We start from the raw sequence: 18,467 nt of genomic DNA, 5'->3' as shown, positions 1-18,467 counted from the left end.
GACCATAACAAGTGTATGGCAGTGTATCTTGGGGCACTTGTCCTTTTCAAGGGTAAATCGTCATTGCCAGTTGCCATCAGCAGTAAGGTTTTCCCCCAAATCAACACTTGCAACTAACCACAGACTGCCAAGTCACTCCAGGCCTCGGCATACCCTTTGGGCTCGTGTGGGAGTAGCTCATGTGGCAGCTTGGAGTTTGCTGTTGAGCTACACATACTGCTGGCCCTGCATATACTGAGATTGGTCATAGACAGTATGTGCCTGAGGTCTGGATCCACTGAAACTGAGAACTGATGCTTCCTTACCTTTCTAAATAAACATTTTTATGTTGGACACTGCTGACCATTCCTTTCCATTTGAAATACCCTAACTTTGGTGTAATAGTCATGACCCCTGAAATTAGCAGCCTAAAGCAATTACTTTATTATGCTCAGGGAATTACTGGGTCAGGAATTTAGACAGAGCTCAATAGGATAGTTGGTTTCTGCTTTGCTGTGTTTAGGACCTCAGCCCGAAAGACTTAAAATGTTGATGATAATCTGGTGGCAAGGGGGCAGAATTACCTGAAGGCTTATTCACTCTTATGCCTTGTGCCTGGACAGGGATGGCTCAGAGAATGGAGGTCCAACATGTGGTCTGTGTGGCTGGGCTTCCTTCCAACATGGCACCTTTGGGGTAGTTGGACATCTTATTCCATGGCTCAGGTCCACAAGGATGCATGCTCCAGCGAAGAAGCTAGAAGCTACAGCACCTTTTATGATCCAGCCCTGGAAGTCACACACCATCTCTTCTGCTGTAGTCGACTGGTTGAAGCAGTCACAAGCTCACTCATGTTCAAGGAAAGGGGCATAGACTAAGGGGCCATTTGCCATAGTTGGCGAGATAATTTTCTCTTGCTTCTCTACTGATTCTTTGGCTATGCCTTTGGGTTTCCAAAAGATGTTGGGATTCCTCCTAGTGAATTCACTCTGGGTCATCTGTCCTGATCCTTCTTCTGAGCTCCAGAAGAGATACACAGATTGTCTTCTGGGCACTGCCAATTTAATGTACAGAAACGGAACACATTTATCGTTCTTCTGCAAACCTCCATCTTCTGCAATTCCTTATCGCAGTTGGTGACTTCTCCCTCATCTCTGCATCTGGCCATTTACCCAGGGCTGATAATTTTGTCTCCTACTCTCTCTCTTAAATCTCTTCCTGCTTTGTTATGCAAAAGATGCTTGCTTTAGTTGAAGGTCCCTTCATCTTGGGCTGTTATGATAAGCTTCTAACCGACCTTACAGTCTGTGTGTGCAAGCTCTCCAGTCTGTCTTCTATGGAATGACTTCTCTAAAACACAGAGCTGGCCGTGTTATTCCTCTGCTTGAAATTGTTGGCCCCTTGTCTAGAGGATGAAGGTTAGTCTCCTTGGTTATGGTCTGCAAGACCCTTTGTGATCTAACCCTTGCATCAGTACTTATCTCCCAGCAGTTTCTCCTTTCCTCGTGATTTGTGATACTGCTGAACGTTTTGGTGCCTGAAACAGTGATATTTCATGCTGCTGTGACTCTACTTGTTCTTCTTATCTTCCTGGAAAACTCCTGCTCATCCTTTAAAACCCCAGTTTAGTTGGCATCTCCTCTTTGAAGTCTTCTCTGACTCTCCTGACAGAGCTTATCGTGGATCCCTGTCTTTTTTTGCATGCTCATGCCACTGCGTGTCTTTGTCAGGCCCCTGTGAGAGCTCTAAGACAGAGAACTAAATCGTTTGGGCTCCTACAGCCTGGTGGGGACTAGATGGTCATGAATGTCTGAGGTCAAATGTAATTAATCAGGGGCTGGTGATACAGATCCGGGGAGTGGTCACCGAGTCTGTGATTGCCGGGTGTTTCATGCCCTTCCCCATTTCACATGACTTTTTAAATGGTTTCATATCCAGAGTCATCAGTTGTCCTTTTTTTTTTTAATTTTATTTATGATAGTCACAGAGAGAGAGAGAGAGAGAGAGGCAAAGGGAGAAGCAGGCTCCATGCACCGGGAGCCCGACGTGGGATTCGATCCCGGATCTCCAGGATTGTGCCCTGGGCCAAAGGCAGGCGCCAAACTGCTGCGCCACCCAGGGATCCCCAGTTGTCCTTTTTATATATAAAGATGCCTCTAACAAATCACCAGCTATGTGTGTCTGAATCATAGGAGAAGGTATGTGTGCCTCCGCCTGGTGGGATCGTCTGGTGTAGCAGCCTGTGTTCTCTGTGGCTCCTAGATAGAACTTTGGCCAGCTGTTCTCAGGAAAGGAATGAAGCCTTTCATCTTATTGTGCCAGCAGTAAGGAGTTCTCAGAATTACCCAAAGGGAGAGAAAGGAGACAAGATGGGTGCTCAAGGGCCTGGAATCATCCACAGACTGGGTGATTCATGGCAGGAAATACTCATTCACTCATTTGTTCAGCCCATATTTATTATGTGCCTACTGTATGCCAGGCATTCTCCTGGGTGCTTGGTATACACTGGTGAACAAAACAGACAAAAGTCCTTGAATTTATGAAGCTTCCATTCTTGGGGGTTTGATTGACCACAGCCCTCCATTAGGAGGCTTCCATTTTGGGGGGTGGGGGGGGCATCCTGACTGCTGTGGATTGGTTGTGAAGCCCTAGCTCAATACCTTTATGCATAGTGGGCACTGAACAAATGTTTGTGGAGGGAATGAATGTTGTTGGACAAATGAGGTTTAACTGGGCAGATTGTTTTTCCTTGAGGGAAGGGAACTAGATTTTATTAAGCGCTTGCCAGGTACAGAGCAATTTTCCCATAGAAGACCCTGGTCTTCCAGGATGAAGTGCCCTTCTGAGAGACCGTGCGCCATTTGCTGGGCCGTGTGGCTGATTTGACAGCCCTCCAGAGTGAACTATGAAATGAGCCCTCCACGTTTTGGCTGACAGTTACAGGTCCCCAGTCACCTCTTTGCCTCAATAAACATCCAGCCCAGACCAGTTAGCTGGGTTGGGCACATTGGGGGACGTGTCTTTTCTTTTTCTCTTTTCTATTGTTTGGTTGGCTTAGTGCAAGTATTTTAAATAGAACAGACATCATGACCATAAAACATCTGTAACACTACACATTTAGTAAAGTTCCTGGCAGGCAAGCATTCTGTTTGATTGGTGAATGTTTTTGCTATGAATGTTGTTTCCTTCCCCCACCTAGTTTGTCCCTCTGGAAAATAAAGTTTTCTTTTATGTGAGGATTTATAGAAATATGTTCCTGGCATGAGGAAAGCACAGACCTACTAGGATATTGGTGTAGCAGAGAAATATTACTACCTCCGAGGCATAGACAGTTTTATCTCTTATGGAGAATGACCTTCCTATGTAGAACAGTCTGTTACTCTTCATAGGGTAAGGGGCTGCCTAGGGTAAGGCAGATAAAGACATGGCTTGGTGCTGAGATAGCACCCTTTGTTGCCAGAGGTGCCTTTGGAATACCATGGTTGTTCAGTGCTGCCACTGGACGTGGGCTGATTGCAAAGTGGTGTCTGAGATATCTGAGAGAAGTAGAATCATAATTAGTCATTAAATTTAGAGTTTGCTCTGTGCCTTTTCCAAGTGCTTTTTTTCTGTTGTTTAGTCCGTGGGGCAGGCAGGGAAGGTTTGATCCCTATTCACAGCTGAACAGGGACGAAATCACTTGGGAAGGGAAGGTAGTGGAACTGCGGAGAGGAACTTTTATGTGCCTGTCATTCCACCCCATGCTAAGCACGTTTCATGTGTAACTCTTTTAATCTCATTTTGTAGAAGGAGAAACCCAAGTTTGGAGAAGCTCGGTCAGGATCACCTAGTATATATGGTTGGGATTGAACTTCCTGGGTTGCTCTTCTTCCTACTTTATCACTTGGCTGGCTTGGGGTGCTGGGATTGAAATCTGGCCCTCATCTCCAGAATCTCCAAATCTGGTGCTTTTTTCAGTCTCCATAAAAACTTTCTTGGATTTAGAAAGATCACCTTCCATCCCTTTGGGGGTAAGATATTTAATAAATGGTGGAAAGCCTTGCTCATGGTTTCCTAGGCTTCTCTCTTTCACTACAAACCCTCCTTGGCTCCTCCATTATCCCTCAAAGGAAGTTACTTGTGGCAGGTGGCAAGGGCCAGACCAGCACATCCTGGGGGAGGGGGAAATTTGACTTTTTCTTGACGAGTAAGATTTATGACCTAACAGATGGCTGAGTGTGATTCCAAAGGCGACCACACCAAGGGTGCAATGTGCTTATCTTTCCTTCTGCCCTCCTCCTCCCTGCACTCCCTCCCCCCCCCACGACCCCCCCCCCCCCGATGTTTTTGGCACTGTGGATGGTAGAATAGGGAGAGACCTGCTGATGGGAAGCTGACCCCAGGCTCCACACATGTCACTTGGACTGTGTCTAGGTGCCTTCATTCTAGTTGGTGCTTGCTTTCCTCACCACTCCTGCCTAGGCCAACACTTAGCGTTAAATGACCCAGCCCCCCACGACGACCCTGCTTTTCTCTTTCCCGAGTGAAGGGTGGCTTCCCTTCGTTTCAGCCGTGTGGAGGTTTCTGTCTCCTCCCTGCAGGGCCTTCCCTGTGGAGCCTGGCCCCTCTCCTGCTTGCATTCCATCAACACCTTGGCCACATTTGTTCATGTCCACTTGTGGCCTTTTGGCCAACATTGAAGATGCTGCTGCTTCTGCTGAGGAGGTCCTTCTCCCCTTTCTTTCCTGCCTACCTCCTGCTAACCATCAAGTCTCAGGTCATGCCCAGCCCGGTGCCCACAAAGCTCCACCTTGCTACCATAACACAGCCTCTTCCTTGACAGTGAGGATGTTCAGAGCAGACACCAGATCTTTTTTTTAAATTTTTTTTTATTGGAGTTCAATTTGCCAACATTTAGCATAACACCCAGTGCTCATCCCACCAAGTGCCCCCCTCAGTGCCCATCACCCAGTCACCCCAACCCCCTGCCCACCTCCCTTTCCACTACCCCTTGTTCATTTCCCAGAGTTAGGCAGACACCAGATCTCATTCCATTTAACATACATGGAGCCTAGCACAGCACTTGGCACACAGTAGGTCCTCAAAACACATCTGATGGGAGAATGAACGAATGGGTATGTCTCTCTGCCACAGACTATTCTCTGCAGTTTGTCTTCTGGTCGTCCTTGGTCTCCAGGGTCACTCTCCTATAATTCAGCAGTCATTTTCTGAGCACCTACTGTGTGCCAGGTGCTTTCACATACTCATCTCTCATGAGGCCTAGGGCAGCTCCGTGGCATGTAGCAGTTGCCTCCGCTTTACTTGTGGCTTGCCTACAATTACAGGAGGGAAATGGCTGAGTTGGGGTTCAAGCTGCTTCTCACAGAACCCTGATTGCACCTTAGAATCTTCTGGAGAATGTTAGAAAAAATGACTGATGCCCAGGCCTCACTGCCGACCAATAAGATCAGCATCCCGAGGGTGGGGCAGGTATCACCAAGTTTTCAGCAGCCCCAGGAGATTGTGAGGTGCTGCTGGGCTGGGTGCCACTGCACAACGGGAGTGTCGCGAACCTGCAGCCTGGCTCAGCTTCGCGGATTAGGTAAAACTTGCTCATCAAGAACTGATTGCCGTGTGCATCTAAAATATGCTAATGAAGATAATCAAGGCTAAGGGTTAAGGCTGCCATTTGTTCTTTTCCTGAAATCAACTGGAGGGGTGGGGGGATGGGCCGCCTTGGCTTCAGAGCGTGCCTGCCAGCAAAGTTTTTACGCTTTCCCTCCTAAGAAGAGCCCTTTGGTTGTTGCTGATGAGAACAGGTCTTGTTCTCACTGGAGTGGGTTCTGGAAGTTTCTCTGGGGCAGCCTTCCCCAGAATACAGATAACCGAATGCCCTCCTAAGCCTGGTTTTCCTGTTTTCCTGAACTGAGCATGTGCACTCCCTTTGGCCAGTGCTTCCTGGTGGGGCTCGGAGAGGGGTACTCTGAAGGCTGTGCCCAGCGGCCTGGTCTGTAGGCAGATGCCGGGCCAGCCTGCAGCAGGGTTGGGGTTAGACGCTTGGGTTTGGCCTTCTTAGAGTTCCGATCGCACAGTCGCTGCCTCAGTTTGTGTTGTCCACACCAGGGTCTCAGGCCCATTTTTCAAAGGGAAAAGTGAGGCCCAGAATTGCCAAGAGACTTGACTTAATCTCATCCCAGGGCCAGGGTGGATATTTGCCCTGCCATACGTCTGCACCGATGTGCCTGGTAGTGCAAGCGGGTGGGCAGAGAGAACGGGTCTTAAAGTTATGGCCATTGTGGCATTTGGATCACTGCTGTAGGCTGGGCACCCTGGGTGATCTGTGTCCCCATCTCCAGGGCCCTGCCCCTCACCGTGAGGCGTCCTCCAGGTCTCCAGAAGAATTCCACCAGGCTGCACGGTGGGAGTGACAGGCACAGATGGAAGGCACTGAGTTCCCAGCAGCCCCGCCATCCCGGCTGACCCTTCTTCCCCACCTTTCTGGGGTTTATTGAGAATCTGCCTTGGCCTTCTTGCTGGGGCTTTGCAGGCACCTCTTTCGTATGCAGGGATGCGTGGCTTCCTGGCAAATTCAGCAACAGTAAAGGGTACTTACTTAATTTCGCTTAATACCGCTGCTGTAAAAGATGATGGGTTTTAATTGCATCTCCGTATTGGCAATCATTAGAAGACCGGAGAGAGTTGGTGGGACCTCCCGTGACTCACTCTGTGGCAAGTCTTAGGGGGTGAGGGCTCCAAGAAGGGTGGAGTGACGGAGGAGCCACCTGTGGGCGCAGAACAGATCAGGTGCCTGTGATCAGAGTGACGGCCGGCCAGCCACCTCGCCGCTCAGCATCGGTTGACGCTTGGGTCACGATCCTTAACTTCTTGTGCTTTCCAAGGCAACACTCCATCTCTGCACCTTGTTTGGTCCCTGCACCACCCCGTGTTCCTAGTCTGAGCGCCACTGTCTACGATATGACTCTCTGATACCAGTCTGTGGACGGGTCACCCCTCTGCGGGTGGCTGCATCCCCCCAAGGATGAGAGGAAGTAGTATTGTTAAATTAGCCTGGGAGGGAGCCAGGCAGAGGGCTCCGGGCTGGAGGTGGGGAGCCTGCCTGAACAGCCTGATCATTTCATTACAAGAGCACGTTCTCCTTTAGGTGAGTTACTGTTGTTTTAATCAGGGGTAATGTTGTAACCTGACTATGCTGGATAATTGTGTGTAAATTATATTCCAGCCCATATAGATGAAGGCTATTTTTTTCCTTCCAATTTTAAAGCTATTTAGAGGGAATGCCAAATTGTAGCCTGAACCCTAGTGCTCTCTGGCTCATAGCTGTAGATGAGGAGAGAGCGAGCTTGGAGAAACATTTGGGGTTATATTTATAATTAGTTTCCTCTGAAGTTAAATTAATTTCTGCAGTTGGCAACATCAAATATTGTTACACCTTTGTCCAGTGGTCAACCAGGGGCGAAGCTAAGCATGTAGAAGTGGCTGGCGGATGCAGTAGCTGGGGAGAGCATGCTTTCTGGGGCACTTGGGTTTATTTTAAGCCCTTTTTGCATTCAGACTCTCGATTTAGGGATCTTTTTGGCCTCTCAGGAAAAAAAAAAAAAAGAAAAAAGAACAGCCTTATTGAGATATAATTCATAGGCCGTACAATTTACCCATTTGAGAGTGCAGTTCAGTGGTTTTTAGTATATTTGCAGATATGTGCACCATCTCCACAGTCCATGTTAGAGCATTTTCATCACCCCCAAAAGAAACCTCATACTCTTTCACCATCATGATCCCATCTCCCCCACCCCAAAGCAACCACTAATCCACTTTCTGTTGCTGTGGCGTTAAACCTGTCACGAACCTTCAAGTGAATGAAATCCTACAGTATGTGTGGCCTTTTATGACTGGCTTCTCTCACTTAGGTAATGTTTTGGAGGCTTATCCGCGTTGCAGCATGTCAGTATTTTGTTCCTTTTTGTGGCTGAACAATATTCCATTACATGGATACATCACACTTAATTTATCCATTCATCCTTGATGGGCATTTGGGTTGTTTCCGTTTTTTGACTCTTACGAACAATGCTGCTGTGAACGTTTTGTGTGAGAGGCTTTGGGTGGACGTATGTTTTAATTTCTCTTGGGTATGTACTGGGAGTGGACTTGTTGGGTCATGTAGTAGTAACTCTGTGTGTAACCGTCTGAGGGACGGACTGTACCATTTTGTGTCCATCCCCACCAGCAGTGTCTGGCCTGTCATTTCTGCATCTTTGCTTCAGGCTTGCAAAGGACAGAGTCAGACTTGCTTCTCATGGTACCCTCTCCTCTCTCGGCCCCTCTTTTTTTCTGCTGGGAGAAAAGAAGACACCTTAGTCACAAATGAAGGGGCAGGACACTTCAGCGAATAGAAAGGGTGAGATTTTGGCTCTTCCCTTTGCCACTCTGGTACTGTGAGACTTTGGGCACTTAGCCATCTCTGAGTTTCCGTTTCCTTGACTGTGGGGGAGAGGCTGAGACCCGATGTAGGATTGACGTGAGGCCAAGTAAGGCAGCTCATGAGAAGGGCATAGCCCTCGTGCAGTGAGTGTGCGGTAAGGGCAGAGCTTTGGAACGTGGAAGGACACACAGGTACTAAGGGCCTTCAGTGGGAGACAAGGGCCTTTCTTAGCCACTTGGGTTGTGTCAGGTGTGAATGCTGTTCCCTCATGTATGAAGTGCTATGCCAGGGGATCTTGACTCTGTGGGCAGCATTTGGGTGTCTTCTCTTTCGTCCTTACTTCCTCATCTCCCAGTAGGTATTGCCTTACATTTTGAGGCAGAGGCTTGTCCCTGTGGCCCTTGCCATAGTGGGTATGCAAGTGACAGGTGTGACCTGCCTTCATTGGGGGCAAGTTCAGATTGTCACACATGTGGGTGTAGCGTTCTCCTCCCCCATGACAGTGGGTTCCTCCATGTGAATTCTACTCTGTGGTCACAAAGAAAAAGCAAGGCCAGGTCTCTAGTATCTGAGGGCCTCCCCCAGGTGGTGGGTCTTCATTATAGGTTTCTTGGGGCTGCCATAACAAGTTGAGATAGCTTGGGGGGCATTAAAGCATAGGAATGTCTTCTCTCCCAGTTCAGGAGTCCAGAAGCCTGAAATGAAAGCATTGGCAGGGCTCATTACTTCTGGAAGACTGAAGGAGAAGCTGTCCGTGCCTCTCTCCTACCTCCTGGTAGCTGGCAGCAGTTCTTGGTGTTCCTTGGTTTGTAGACACATCACTTCAGTCTCTGCTTCATCCTCCCATGGCTCTTCTGTATGTAGTGCATGTCCCTTCTCATCTTGTAAGGGCACTGGCCTCTAGACTTAGGGCCCTCCCTGTACCCAGGATGATATCATTTCAAGATCCTTAACTGATGACATATGCAAAGGCCCTGTTTCCAAAGATCTGGGTAGACATGAATATTGGGGTCTCTAGTCAACTGACTTTCATCTTTTTCCATGTGTGATTCTAGAATCATTTGGAGAAGATTCTAGTACCTAACCTGGGTTCTGCTTTTGTGTGCTAAGTGAGTTTTGCCACTGGATTCATATATGATGGTGGTGGCAGTGGTGATGGTAGTAGCAAGAGTGGTAGTTTATTTTTTTATATTTTTTATATTTTTTTTAATTTTTATTTTTTTTAAGAGTGATAGTTTAGAGGGAGGAGGGAAAGATGTAAACAAATGCTGGGGGAACTTGGGAGTTTTAGAGGGCATGTCCCTTGGAGGAAACTCCCTGTGGAATGAGGCTGTGGAGTTTGGGACTTCTGTGACCCCGGTGAGCCCTGAGAGAGCATCTTTGCCATACAAAGACTGGGCTTAATTCTCAGATGCAGGGAACTAATACTTTGATGATAACATACAATTTCATCTAAGAATCTGAAAAATGTTCACCAGATTCAGAGTCTGGGATAGAATTGCATGGTATCTGCCAGCATGTCCATTTTCCCTTGTCACTCTGCTTGCCTTTAACCAGCACCTAAACCAACTTGCTTGGACTTGATTTTTCCTTCTGTATAATGGGGACGATGGGCAGTCCGGTTTGCAAAATCCTGCCCAGCACTAGTGCCCTTACATCTTCCTTTCTCCATCTTGGGGCTCCCACAGATGGGAGAGCTTCTATAAATGAGCGCCATTGTTCTTGGTCAGTGAAGATGGCCCATATGTGTCACCAGAGGGGGAATTGGAGCTCTTTGCAGGAACGTGGTGATGGCAAGAGCTGACTTAAATTCCCTGGGCTTCTTTTCTACCCATTCAAGACTCTCCAGAGTTGCTGCCTGCCTTTTTTCCATGCATTTGTCAGGATGAGAAACATTTTTAGTTATTATTGTTTTCCTATGTGGCAACTAATATCTTTGGGGCAAAGCTCCTAGAGCTAAGTTTTCCTCATAAACTCATTCTTCAAAGTAATTTCTCTTATCTAATACCTCCAACCTCTGCTTTCAACACACATATATGCATGCATACTCTTCTGCTTTATTCTGTTTTATAAAATACAACCATTGGTCCCACTCTGAGTGACCATTTCAGATTCAAACACATTTTTTTAGAGGGATTTTTTGAAACTTAAAAAAAACATAAAGCAGCGCTCTGGTTAGAAGCAGGAAGGTGGAGTGTTCTTTACAGCTCTAGTTAGCAGCTGGCTTTGGCCAGTTCTTATGTGTAAATAGCAATTTTCCAAACTGGAATGGGTGCTGGGGTTTTCTTTGTAGAGCCAAGAGGTGTGGAGAGCAGTGATGTTTAGTTAAATTATGGGTCTAGATGCAAAATGTGCAGCAATGATTTGTGAGAGCCTGAACACTCTCCACCCCCTGATGCACACTACACACACACACACACACACACACACACACACACACACACCACTTCCCAGAGGGCCGCCCTAAACCATAAAAGTAAGGGCATCTGTTGGGGGAGGTGGCTGTCCCCAAGTGGTTGCTGGGCTGTTGGTGGGTATCTGGTGTCTCAAAGTGTGGAAAGCATTCACATAAAAAGTGTTTTCTACAATCCCTCCCACCAAAAACTCCACGCAAAGGACATTTAAGATGACTTTCCTAATGGATTTTGGAGTGAGCCCTCTCTGGAACAGATGGATGGCTCTTTCCATTTGGGTGCACTGTGGGGACCGCCTGGGGCTGCCTGAGCATTTTGGTGTGCAGTGACCAGCTTCCCTTGCTTTTTGTGGTTCAGTACTGTATTGGTGTGAGGGCTGTGGGTTAGGAAACAGTTACTCAAAGGGTCTAGGGCAGGAAGAAAGCACAGGTGGCTCTCTCCACTGTGGGTAGAGAGGACTTTTTATAATGCAAAGGACTCTGGAGTCAGGGGGACCAGTAGTAATTTGTCCTGTTCCCTGTTTCTGAGGTAAGAAGAGGCTTTAAGTTCTGGAGGAGCTGAGGGGTTCCTGGGGGCAAGTCGAAGCCAAGACTGAAGGATTGGGACCAGAGAGTTACCCCAGACACACACGTGCACATGCGAGCAAAGTGGACACAGAAACTTTGATAGTATCGATGGGACTCTGAGGACCTCCAGTTTAGACCCACAGGGAGCCTGGACAGGACATCTAGCCCCACCCCTGTCCTGCCCTTCTTGGTAGCCTTGGAGGTAGAAGGGAAACTGAGTGGAGAGTGTGTGGAGAGTGTGTGGAGTGTGTGATTCTAGAGTCCTCCACCTGCTTTCTGTGTCTCTACAGAATGCAAATCATCAAGCACTGCATAGTCCATTTAGCAGTGATGCCATCAGGATTCCCAAAGTAAATCACTCCCGTTTCCTCCAGTGTGCCCCTGGCAAGAGAGGTCACAGTGCACAGCCCTGTTGCCCACCCCCTCACAAAGCCAAGACGTTGGTGAGCAGCTAACCGAGTGTTGCACATCTTCCCACTGGCCTTTTCACGTCTGGAAGGTTTTGATTAAACCAGTTTCCCTTAGTGTTTGCTGAAGAGTGGGATCCATCACTGTATCTGAGCTGGTTCCTGGAGAGGATGTTTTAGTAACTTGGACATTTTGGCGTGGTGTTTGGGGCCTGGGATTTCTCATCCTTCTAAAAAAAGTATTTTACAGACTTTTTTGGGACTGTGTGGTTTATACCTGGATGTCTGCCCCAGCATTTAAGGCTCTGGCATGATAAGTTTATGGCTGTTGAGAGACTGTAGAGAGTGTAAGAGGGGGCCTTTTCATTTAACCAGTTACTGGGGAATGAACATTCTGTTGACTTCTGTTATTTGGAATGAAGACATGTTACTCATTTAATTATCTGGGTCCGTGTGAACATTTTGGAATATAAATAGGGTCTGCTCTATACTCACCCTGGCTCTAAACAATGTATAAATGGCACCATAGGGTTCATTTTATAGAATGCTCCTCTAGAGTTTAAGTTGAGAACTCCACTAGTGCATGCTTGTGGATCACAGTAGTGTTTCTTTATAGATATTTAATTACCTGGCTGATAGGGGGAAAAAAACAGGAATGAAAAATCTGAAATGAAACTATTGGGAGTCTTTGCCCATCTGAAATCATGTAGAGATTCAGGAAAGTGGTTTTGAAATTACAGTGGAAGAAAATGGGGCACCCAGAGTTGATTTATCAAAGATTTTTCTGTAAAGTCTCTTTCTGCCATACATTTATTCTGAGCTTGAAGGATGAATTTAGTAATTGACTTTGGATTCAGTTACAGTGACCACTTATCTAGCATCTGCCTGATGTCCTGCTAGACACTTTGGCATATGTTATTTAATTTAGTCCTAATAGAAACCTTGCGTGGTAGGCTAATTATTATATCTCCATTTTATAGTGGATTAAATTCTACATTGTATTGGAATGTAGGCTCCAACACCTAGCCCTCAATGTATCTGTTGAATGAACACATTGGGAAAGTTAGGGTAGTCAAATTTGGTGGTCAGTGAGTGAGTGTAGGGACAGATTGAAATCTGGACAGGTAGGTCACCTTCATGGGTAGGTACCTGTTCTGCCAGGGTAGACCTACTGAATGGCTGAGAAGGGAGATGGACAATATGGAGCAGAATAAGATGCCCACTGGTTAACGAGAGGTTCTTGGAGTTGGCACTGCAGACGCTGGTGGGACTGTCACAAAATGTTTTCATGTACACGATCTCCTCTGCCTCTCCTGTTCATCTGAAAAGAGATGAAAAGCAGTAAATCACAGCTTTAAACACATGTGGAACCAATGCATGGCTCTCAGAGCTCACAGGAAGTGTGCAGACTTGCTAGGACAATGTCCTCTTAAAATAGTGTACCAGGTTGATTACAAGGACATTCCAGATGGAGCTCTGTCAGTGGGCTGTGGTGGCACATGTCCCTTCCAGAAGCCACTAAGCCAAAACCTGAGCTCTTTGCAGTCTCGGAGCCTCCCATTCGTGGCAACCAGGCTTCCTGATTGATGGGAGTTCAGGCTTAGGTGGGACTGACGCTCTGGTCCGGGACTTCACAGTGCAAAGCACAGGATCAGACCTCAGGGGAGCGCTCCTCGGCACAGCCTGCCTGTCACCAACCAGATGTCTCTCAGCCAGGGAGCTCCTGCTGGAGGTGGGGTGGTTGGTACATTCCCTCTGCCAGTATGGCTCAGCCTTGGGGACAGCGGGGATCCTGGCAGCCATGGCCCCTGTACTTAGGCATCCCACATCGAATTGTAATAGACCGGATATGACATGGTGGGTTTTTTTTTTTTAAATTGGTTTTGTCTTATTCCCTTATTTCTGGGTTTCAGTCATGCTTTTATTTATATATTCTCATAAAACATTTTCCCCTCAGCTTTACTGAGGTGTAACTGACAAAATTATAAGATCTTTAAAGTGTACAAACATTATGATTTGATACACATGTATGTTGCAACAGAATTTCTCCCCTCAGGTTAAGACATTGGGTTTTTATCATATGCAGCCACAATGGTGAGACCCTGTACCCACTGAGCGTGTTACATTTTTTATTTAACATTTAAATTTTTTATTGCATGTTAAAAAAAAAAAACCCACCTACATACCTACACAGCCTAAACTCAGTGTTCAGAACAAGATTCATTTTCTTGTTTCACCTTTGGCTCCTTCCTTATGATATTTGGTTCTGTCTCTAAATCATTTGTATCATTGAACTTCTGTCTCCCTTTGCTTTGGAACTGGTGGAATTATGAAATGTGACCACATTCATTTGTTTTCACATCCACCAGATATTTGGTGTGGGCTTATGTGTGCCTGGCTCTGTACTTGGCATTGTGGAGGGTACCTGGAGGAATCAGGAATTTACTGTCTGTGGGAGGAAGTAGGAAAGACAGGATTATACATGACTTTGACACTAGGTGGGAAGAAGTGGGTGCCAGGACAGGCTGGTGGCTACAGCATTAGAGTTTCAGAAGAGAGAGGGGACAGCTTTCGCATGTGGGAACTATATAGATAGCTTGCATTTTAGAGGTCGTTGGATCTTACAGGATGGTTACAACTTGCCATGGGAGGTTTAGGCATAGAGAGGCATTCTGGGGAGAAGGACTTATATGGACAAAGGGGTGGATACCTGGGGCTTAACTGGGCCTGATTGGGCGTAGGGTGAATCAAGGCGAATAATGAGGAATCAAGAGGGGAAGGAGAATAAGGATCAGGCTTGGAGAGTGGCCCCTGTGTGCAGGGTCAGCATCTGTCTTGATGGCAGACATGAACCAGCACTCAGAACAGCTCGGTGTAGACAGCCCACCCATATGTTTGAATGATGTGTGTGTTTCTTATTGACAAATTTTATGGTACTTTCTGGGCGACAGATTTTTATGCACATAGTTCTCTTCTGTTCACATCTCTTAGGTTTAAAATAGCTTTGACGTGCCACTTTTCTCTCTGTGCTAGAAATGAAAATGAAGCTGTGTATTATGGCTTAGAGGTTCTGAAGTCTACTCTGTGTCTGTATGAAACTCAAGCTTACAGGTTGTGGCCTGAAGGCCCAAGATATCCAGCGTGGCTGTCTCCACAGCATTCTGAGATGTCCGTACAGCTCAAATTTATCTAAAATTACCTTTCTAGAGAAACGTGGAGAGTGGCTTGTTTCAGAACCTTAGTGAGCATTGCTTCAGATAACCTAGTTAACCCATGGCCTCCTCTTGTCATTTCTTGCAGATGGTCACAAGAACAAAGAAAATATTTGTAGGCGGATTATCTGCGAACACAGTGGTGGAAGATGTAAAGCAATACTTTGAGCAGTTTGGCAAGGTAAGTGGTGTGTGGGGCTGGCTGCTGCCATGGCCCTTCCTTCCGTCACAGCTGTGCCCTCAAGAACCTTGTCCTTGAACTTGGTTGTCAAGACTTAAGTGAAATCTGTCAGGAGCTGACATGGAAGAGTCCGGCTTGTGGTCGGCACGGTGCCCCACGTGCCTGCAGGAATAGACAGAGTGGCCTTTCAATGTGGTTTTGCTGGCCACGTGGGGCCTGGACTGGGAGCCGGTGGTGGCAGCAGCTGGGAGGGATGCAAGATTGTGACTCACAGGACAGAGCTCCCACAGAAGCTGCTAGAGGCCTGTGAGTTGGTGCTGGACTTCATTCTATGCCTTTCTGGAAGATACATTAAAAGAGGAGGCTCCCTGGGGTCCTTTGCAGCTGAACCTTCCCCTGTCAGATGCCCGAGGAGACTTGGGAAAGATGCTGGGCCTGTACCTGTCAGAATGTATGTGAGACAGAAGTAAAATTATCCCTTGGGCTCTGTTGCTAGAATAGGCTGGGAACAATGTAGCGCCCCCCCCCCCCCCCATCAGTCAGGAACCAGAGTGTGAGAGTGTGTAGGTCACAGACAGAATCACAGAGATGGACAGATAGGGTGTGTAACCTTGGGCGATGTGCTTTAATACAGCCTCTCTCTAGTTGGTAGACTAGAGGGGGAGCTGGTGCTTTGGAAAGTGGTGTTTCTCTGATGGCTGCGTTGTCCCGGGGCTCCAACATGGCAGCTTGTCGGGGAGACTGTCCCTGCTGGCTTTGTGTGATACCCCTCCTCTGGCTGTCATGTCCCAGGAGGCTTCCGGGTGAATGGCTGTGCTGGCCCTCTGCTTCCCGCATCTTTGGGTAGTTGTGGATGTTGTCCTGGGAGTCTGGGTGTGTGATGGTCTCCTCTGCACAGGTCTGCGTCTCTGCTGTTGCAGGGCTGATACGGCAGAGGGGTGGAAGGCACTGTGCCTGTTCTAAGCTTTGTCACTCATGTTCCCCCATGACAGCTGTTGTGCTTGCGCTGGGTGGTACAAGGCACTGCTGCCCACTGACCGGTCTGAAGGTTCTGTGCTTTTACTTGTTTGCTCGAGGTAATGGGCAGCTCTGACCTCGTCCCCAGGTGTGTCCAGTTGTGAGTTACTGTCTGGGATGAGGATAGTGATCACTATTCAGCTTCAAAACGGAGATTTTCCTGTCTCTGGTAATAATCAATTTCTGCATGGCTGGGAGACATACAACAAAGAGACATCAGCCTCCTCCAGCCCAGCTTTGCATGCAGAATGGCACTTAACTGCCCTTCCGGGTTGGTTATGAAAGACGCCTTCCCCATGGCACCATCTTACATTGCCAGTTGGGGGCTGATTCATTCCAGCTGGTTTGGAAGAATGGTTGAGTGCGTTGGTGACCATGTACTTCTTTTCAAGACGTATTTAAAGCACCAGCGGGGGATTTGTCTACCACCCAGCCCCACCCTGCCTATGGGGAGAGACTAGAAGTAATTAAATGAGACAGGTCCAGCTTGTGTAATGGAAGGCTCTGGAGTGTGCACCCCTTTGCTACAGTTCTGCCTCTAAAACTAGGCCAGGAGCAGTGTTTGCAAACATGAGGTGGGATTTATTTTTTTAACCATAAATTGGAATCTCATGGTCCTATTCATGATTGTCAGGGAAGTTGGACTGTTAAGAGTATTCTAGACAGGCCTGTACCTGCTTCACCTCTGCATGTTCACACCTTCAGGCTCCTCTCTCTCTCTCTCTCTCTCTCTCTCTCTCTCTCTCTTTCTCTCTCTCTCCCTCTCCCCCCTCACCCCCTCTCTCATTGCCTTGTTCTCCTTTTCTCTCTTTCTTTCTGTCTTTTTGCATTAATACTTATAGTCGGGACTCAGTATGCCAGCAGTGGGAAGCTCTGCAAGCTTTGGGCAGGCCCATGGTAGCAACCATCCCTGCCCGGAGAACAGTTCTCCTCTTGTCAGGGAGGCATTCACAGACCATCTTCCCTGGCCTGGTCTGTGCTGGGTCTAAAGCTGCTCAGTTAATTTAGCAGTAACATTTGTAGATTCCAGCAGGATGTATAAACTTATCAGGTGTTTTATTAAAGGACTAAGGCTTTTGAATATATCAAAACCATAACACTTTCTGTGCTCTTGTTTTTGTAGGTTGTTTCATACACGTGCTCTTTGTATTATCTGGGTCTGTCTTCAGAGGGGCTTATCTCTCCTCTTGCTGGTGCCTGGTATTATGTTTGTGCCTCCTTGAACAGGGCCCACCACTTCTCTGGATTCTGGTGTCATTCATTTGAGTCCAGAGTGATCAAAACAGAGGAGACCATGATGCTGTGCCTTAAGGCAGTGAGTCAATCCAATGGTGAATTGACATACTGACTCTACCCTTCAGTAGTTTATATTCTGGTTGAGGAAAACAGAACACACACACGTAGTTGTGTCAAATAGACTCACATGCTTGAACACATTCCCAGCTGTAAAGTTGTTTGGGGCTCCTTTTAGATTGGTAACTGCAAATTAGCAAGGTGTAATTTTATTAGTGAGTATATACTGTGTTGGGTCCTGGGCCAGGCCATTGACTTATATTATTTCATTTAATTCTTCTCTGGGAGGCTGGTGGGGGTCCTGTCCTGCTCACTTTGTAGTTTGTTAAATGGAGTCTAGCTGGACTGAGTCTTTGATTTAGGGTCACCCCTGAAAGGTATAGCTGGGTGCAGATTTCCCCCCTCGAGGCTTTTCTGATAACAGAACCTAAACTCTGGGCCCTCTTCCAACCTTGGATTGATCTATATAGGATGGGCTTAGGGTGGGAAGAGTATAAAAGAAAGGAAGAGACTGTGTCCCTCCATGGGCTGGGGACAGTGCTGAGAACTGGATATATGTTGCCTCATTTCATCTGTACAGTGCATTTTGGTGTCATTCAGCCCCTTGACAAAGGTGAACAATAAGGATGAGGGAGATAAAGCCTCAAAGAAGGTCACACCAGTAAGGCAGGATGGCAGCCAGAATTTACATCCTGCTTCCTCTTCCTCCATATCCAGAACTTTCCATCCTTCTAAGCCTCCATTCAGGATTTGCCACCTGAGTTCTAGGTTTCCCTTGCTGTCATTCCTCTCTCCTCTCCCTCTTCCCATCATGCCTGAGGTGGCAGCTGCTTCAACTGTTTATTTCAGGTGGCAATCAAGATGGGTAAGACTGCTATCATGGGGCTGGGCTTAGGGAGTTTAAATATGTCATTACTGTAAGTGGGGTGGGTGCAGAATGACACACCGAGAGTTTTAAATAACTCAAATTAGAGGTTTGTAA

The 18,467-nt window shown here is 47.2% G+C and overlaps 1 protein-coding gene across 12 annotated transcripts in view; it reads left to right on the top strand.

The window, feature by feature from the left end:
• The window catches only part of MSI2 (musashi RNA binding protein 2), a 387,083-nt gene that overhangs the window by 116,744 nt on the left and 251,872 nt on the right, over window positions 1–18,467 (top strand). For all 12 annotated transcript variants that reach the window (XR_005982997.1, XR_005982998.1, XM_041724104.1 and 9 more), the window contains exon 6: window positions 15,083–15,175. Coding sequence is in view for 10 of the 12 variants with exons in the window: in XM_041724104.1 (XP_041580038.1) it covers window positions 15,083–15,175 (93 nt within the window). In the remaining 2 variants the exon portion in view is untranslated. The remainder of the gene's footprint in view (window positions 1–15,082; window positions 15,176–18,467) is intronic.

The sequence above is a fragment of the Vulpes lagopus genome, chromosome 12, assembly GCF_018345385.1.
Source record: "Vulpes lagopus strain Blue_001 chromosome 12, ASM1834538v1, whole genome shotgun sequence".
NCBI lineage: Eukaryota > Metazoa > Chordata > Mammalia > Carnivora > Canidae > Vulpes > Vulpes lagopus.
Note: the sequence above shows the minus strand (reverse complement) of the source record. Positions and strands in the feature narration are given on the sequence as shown.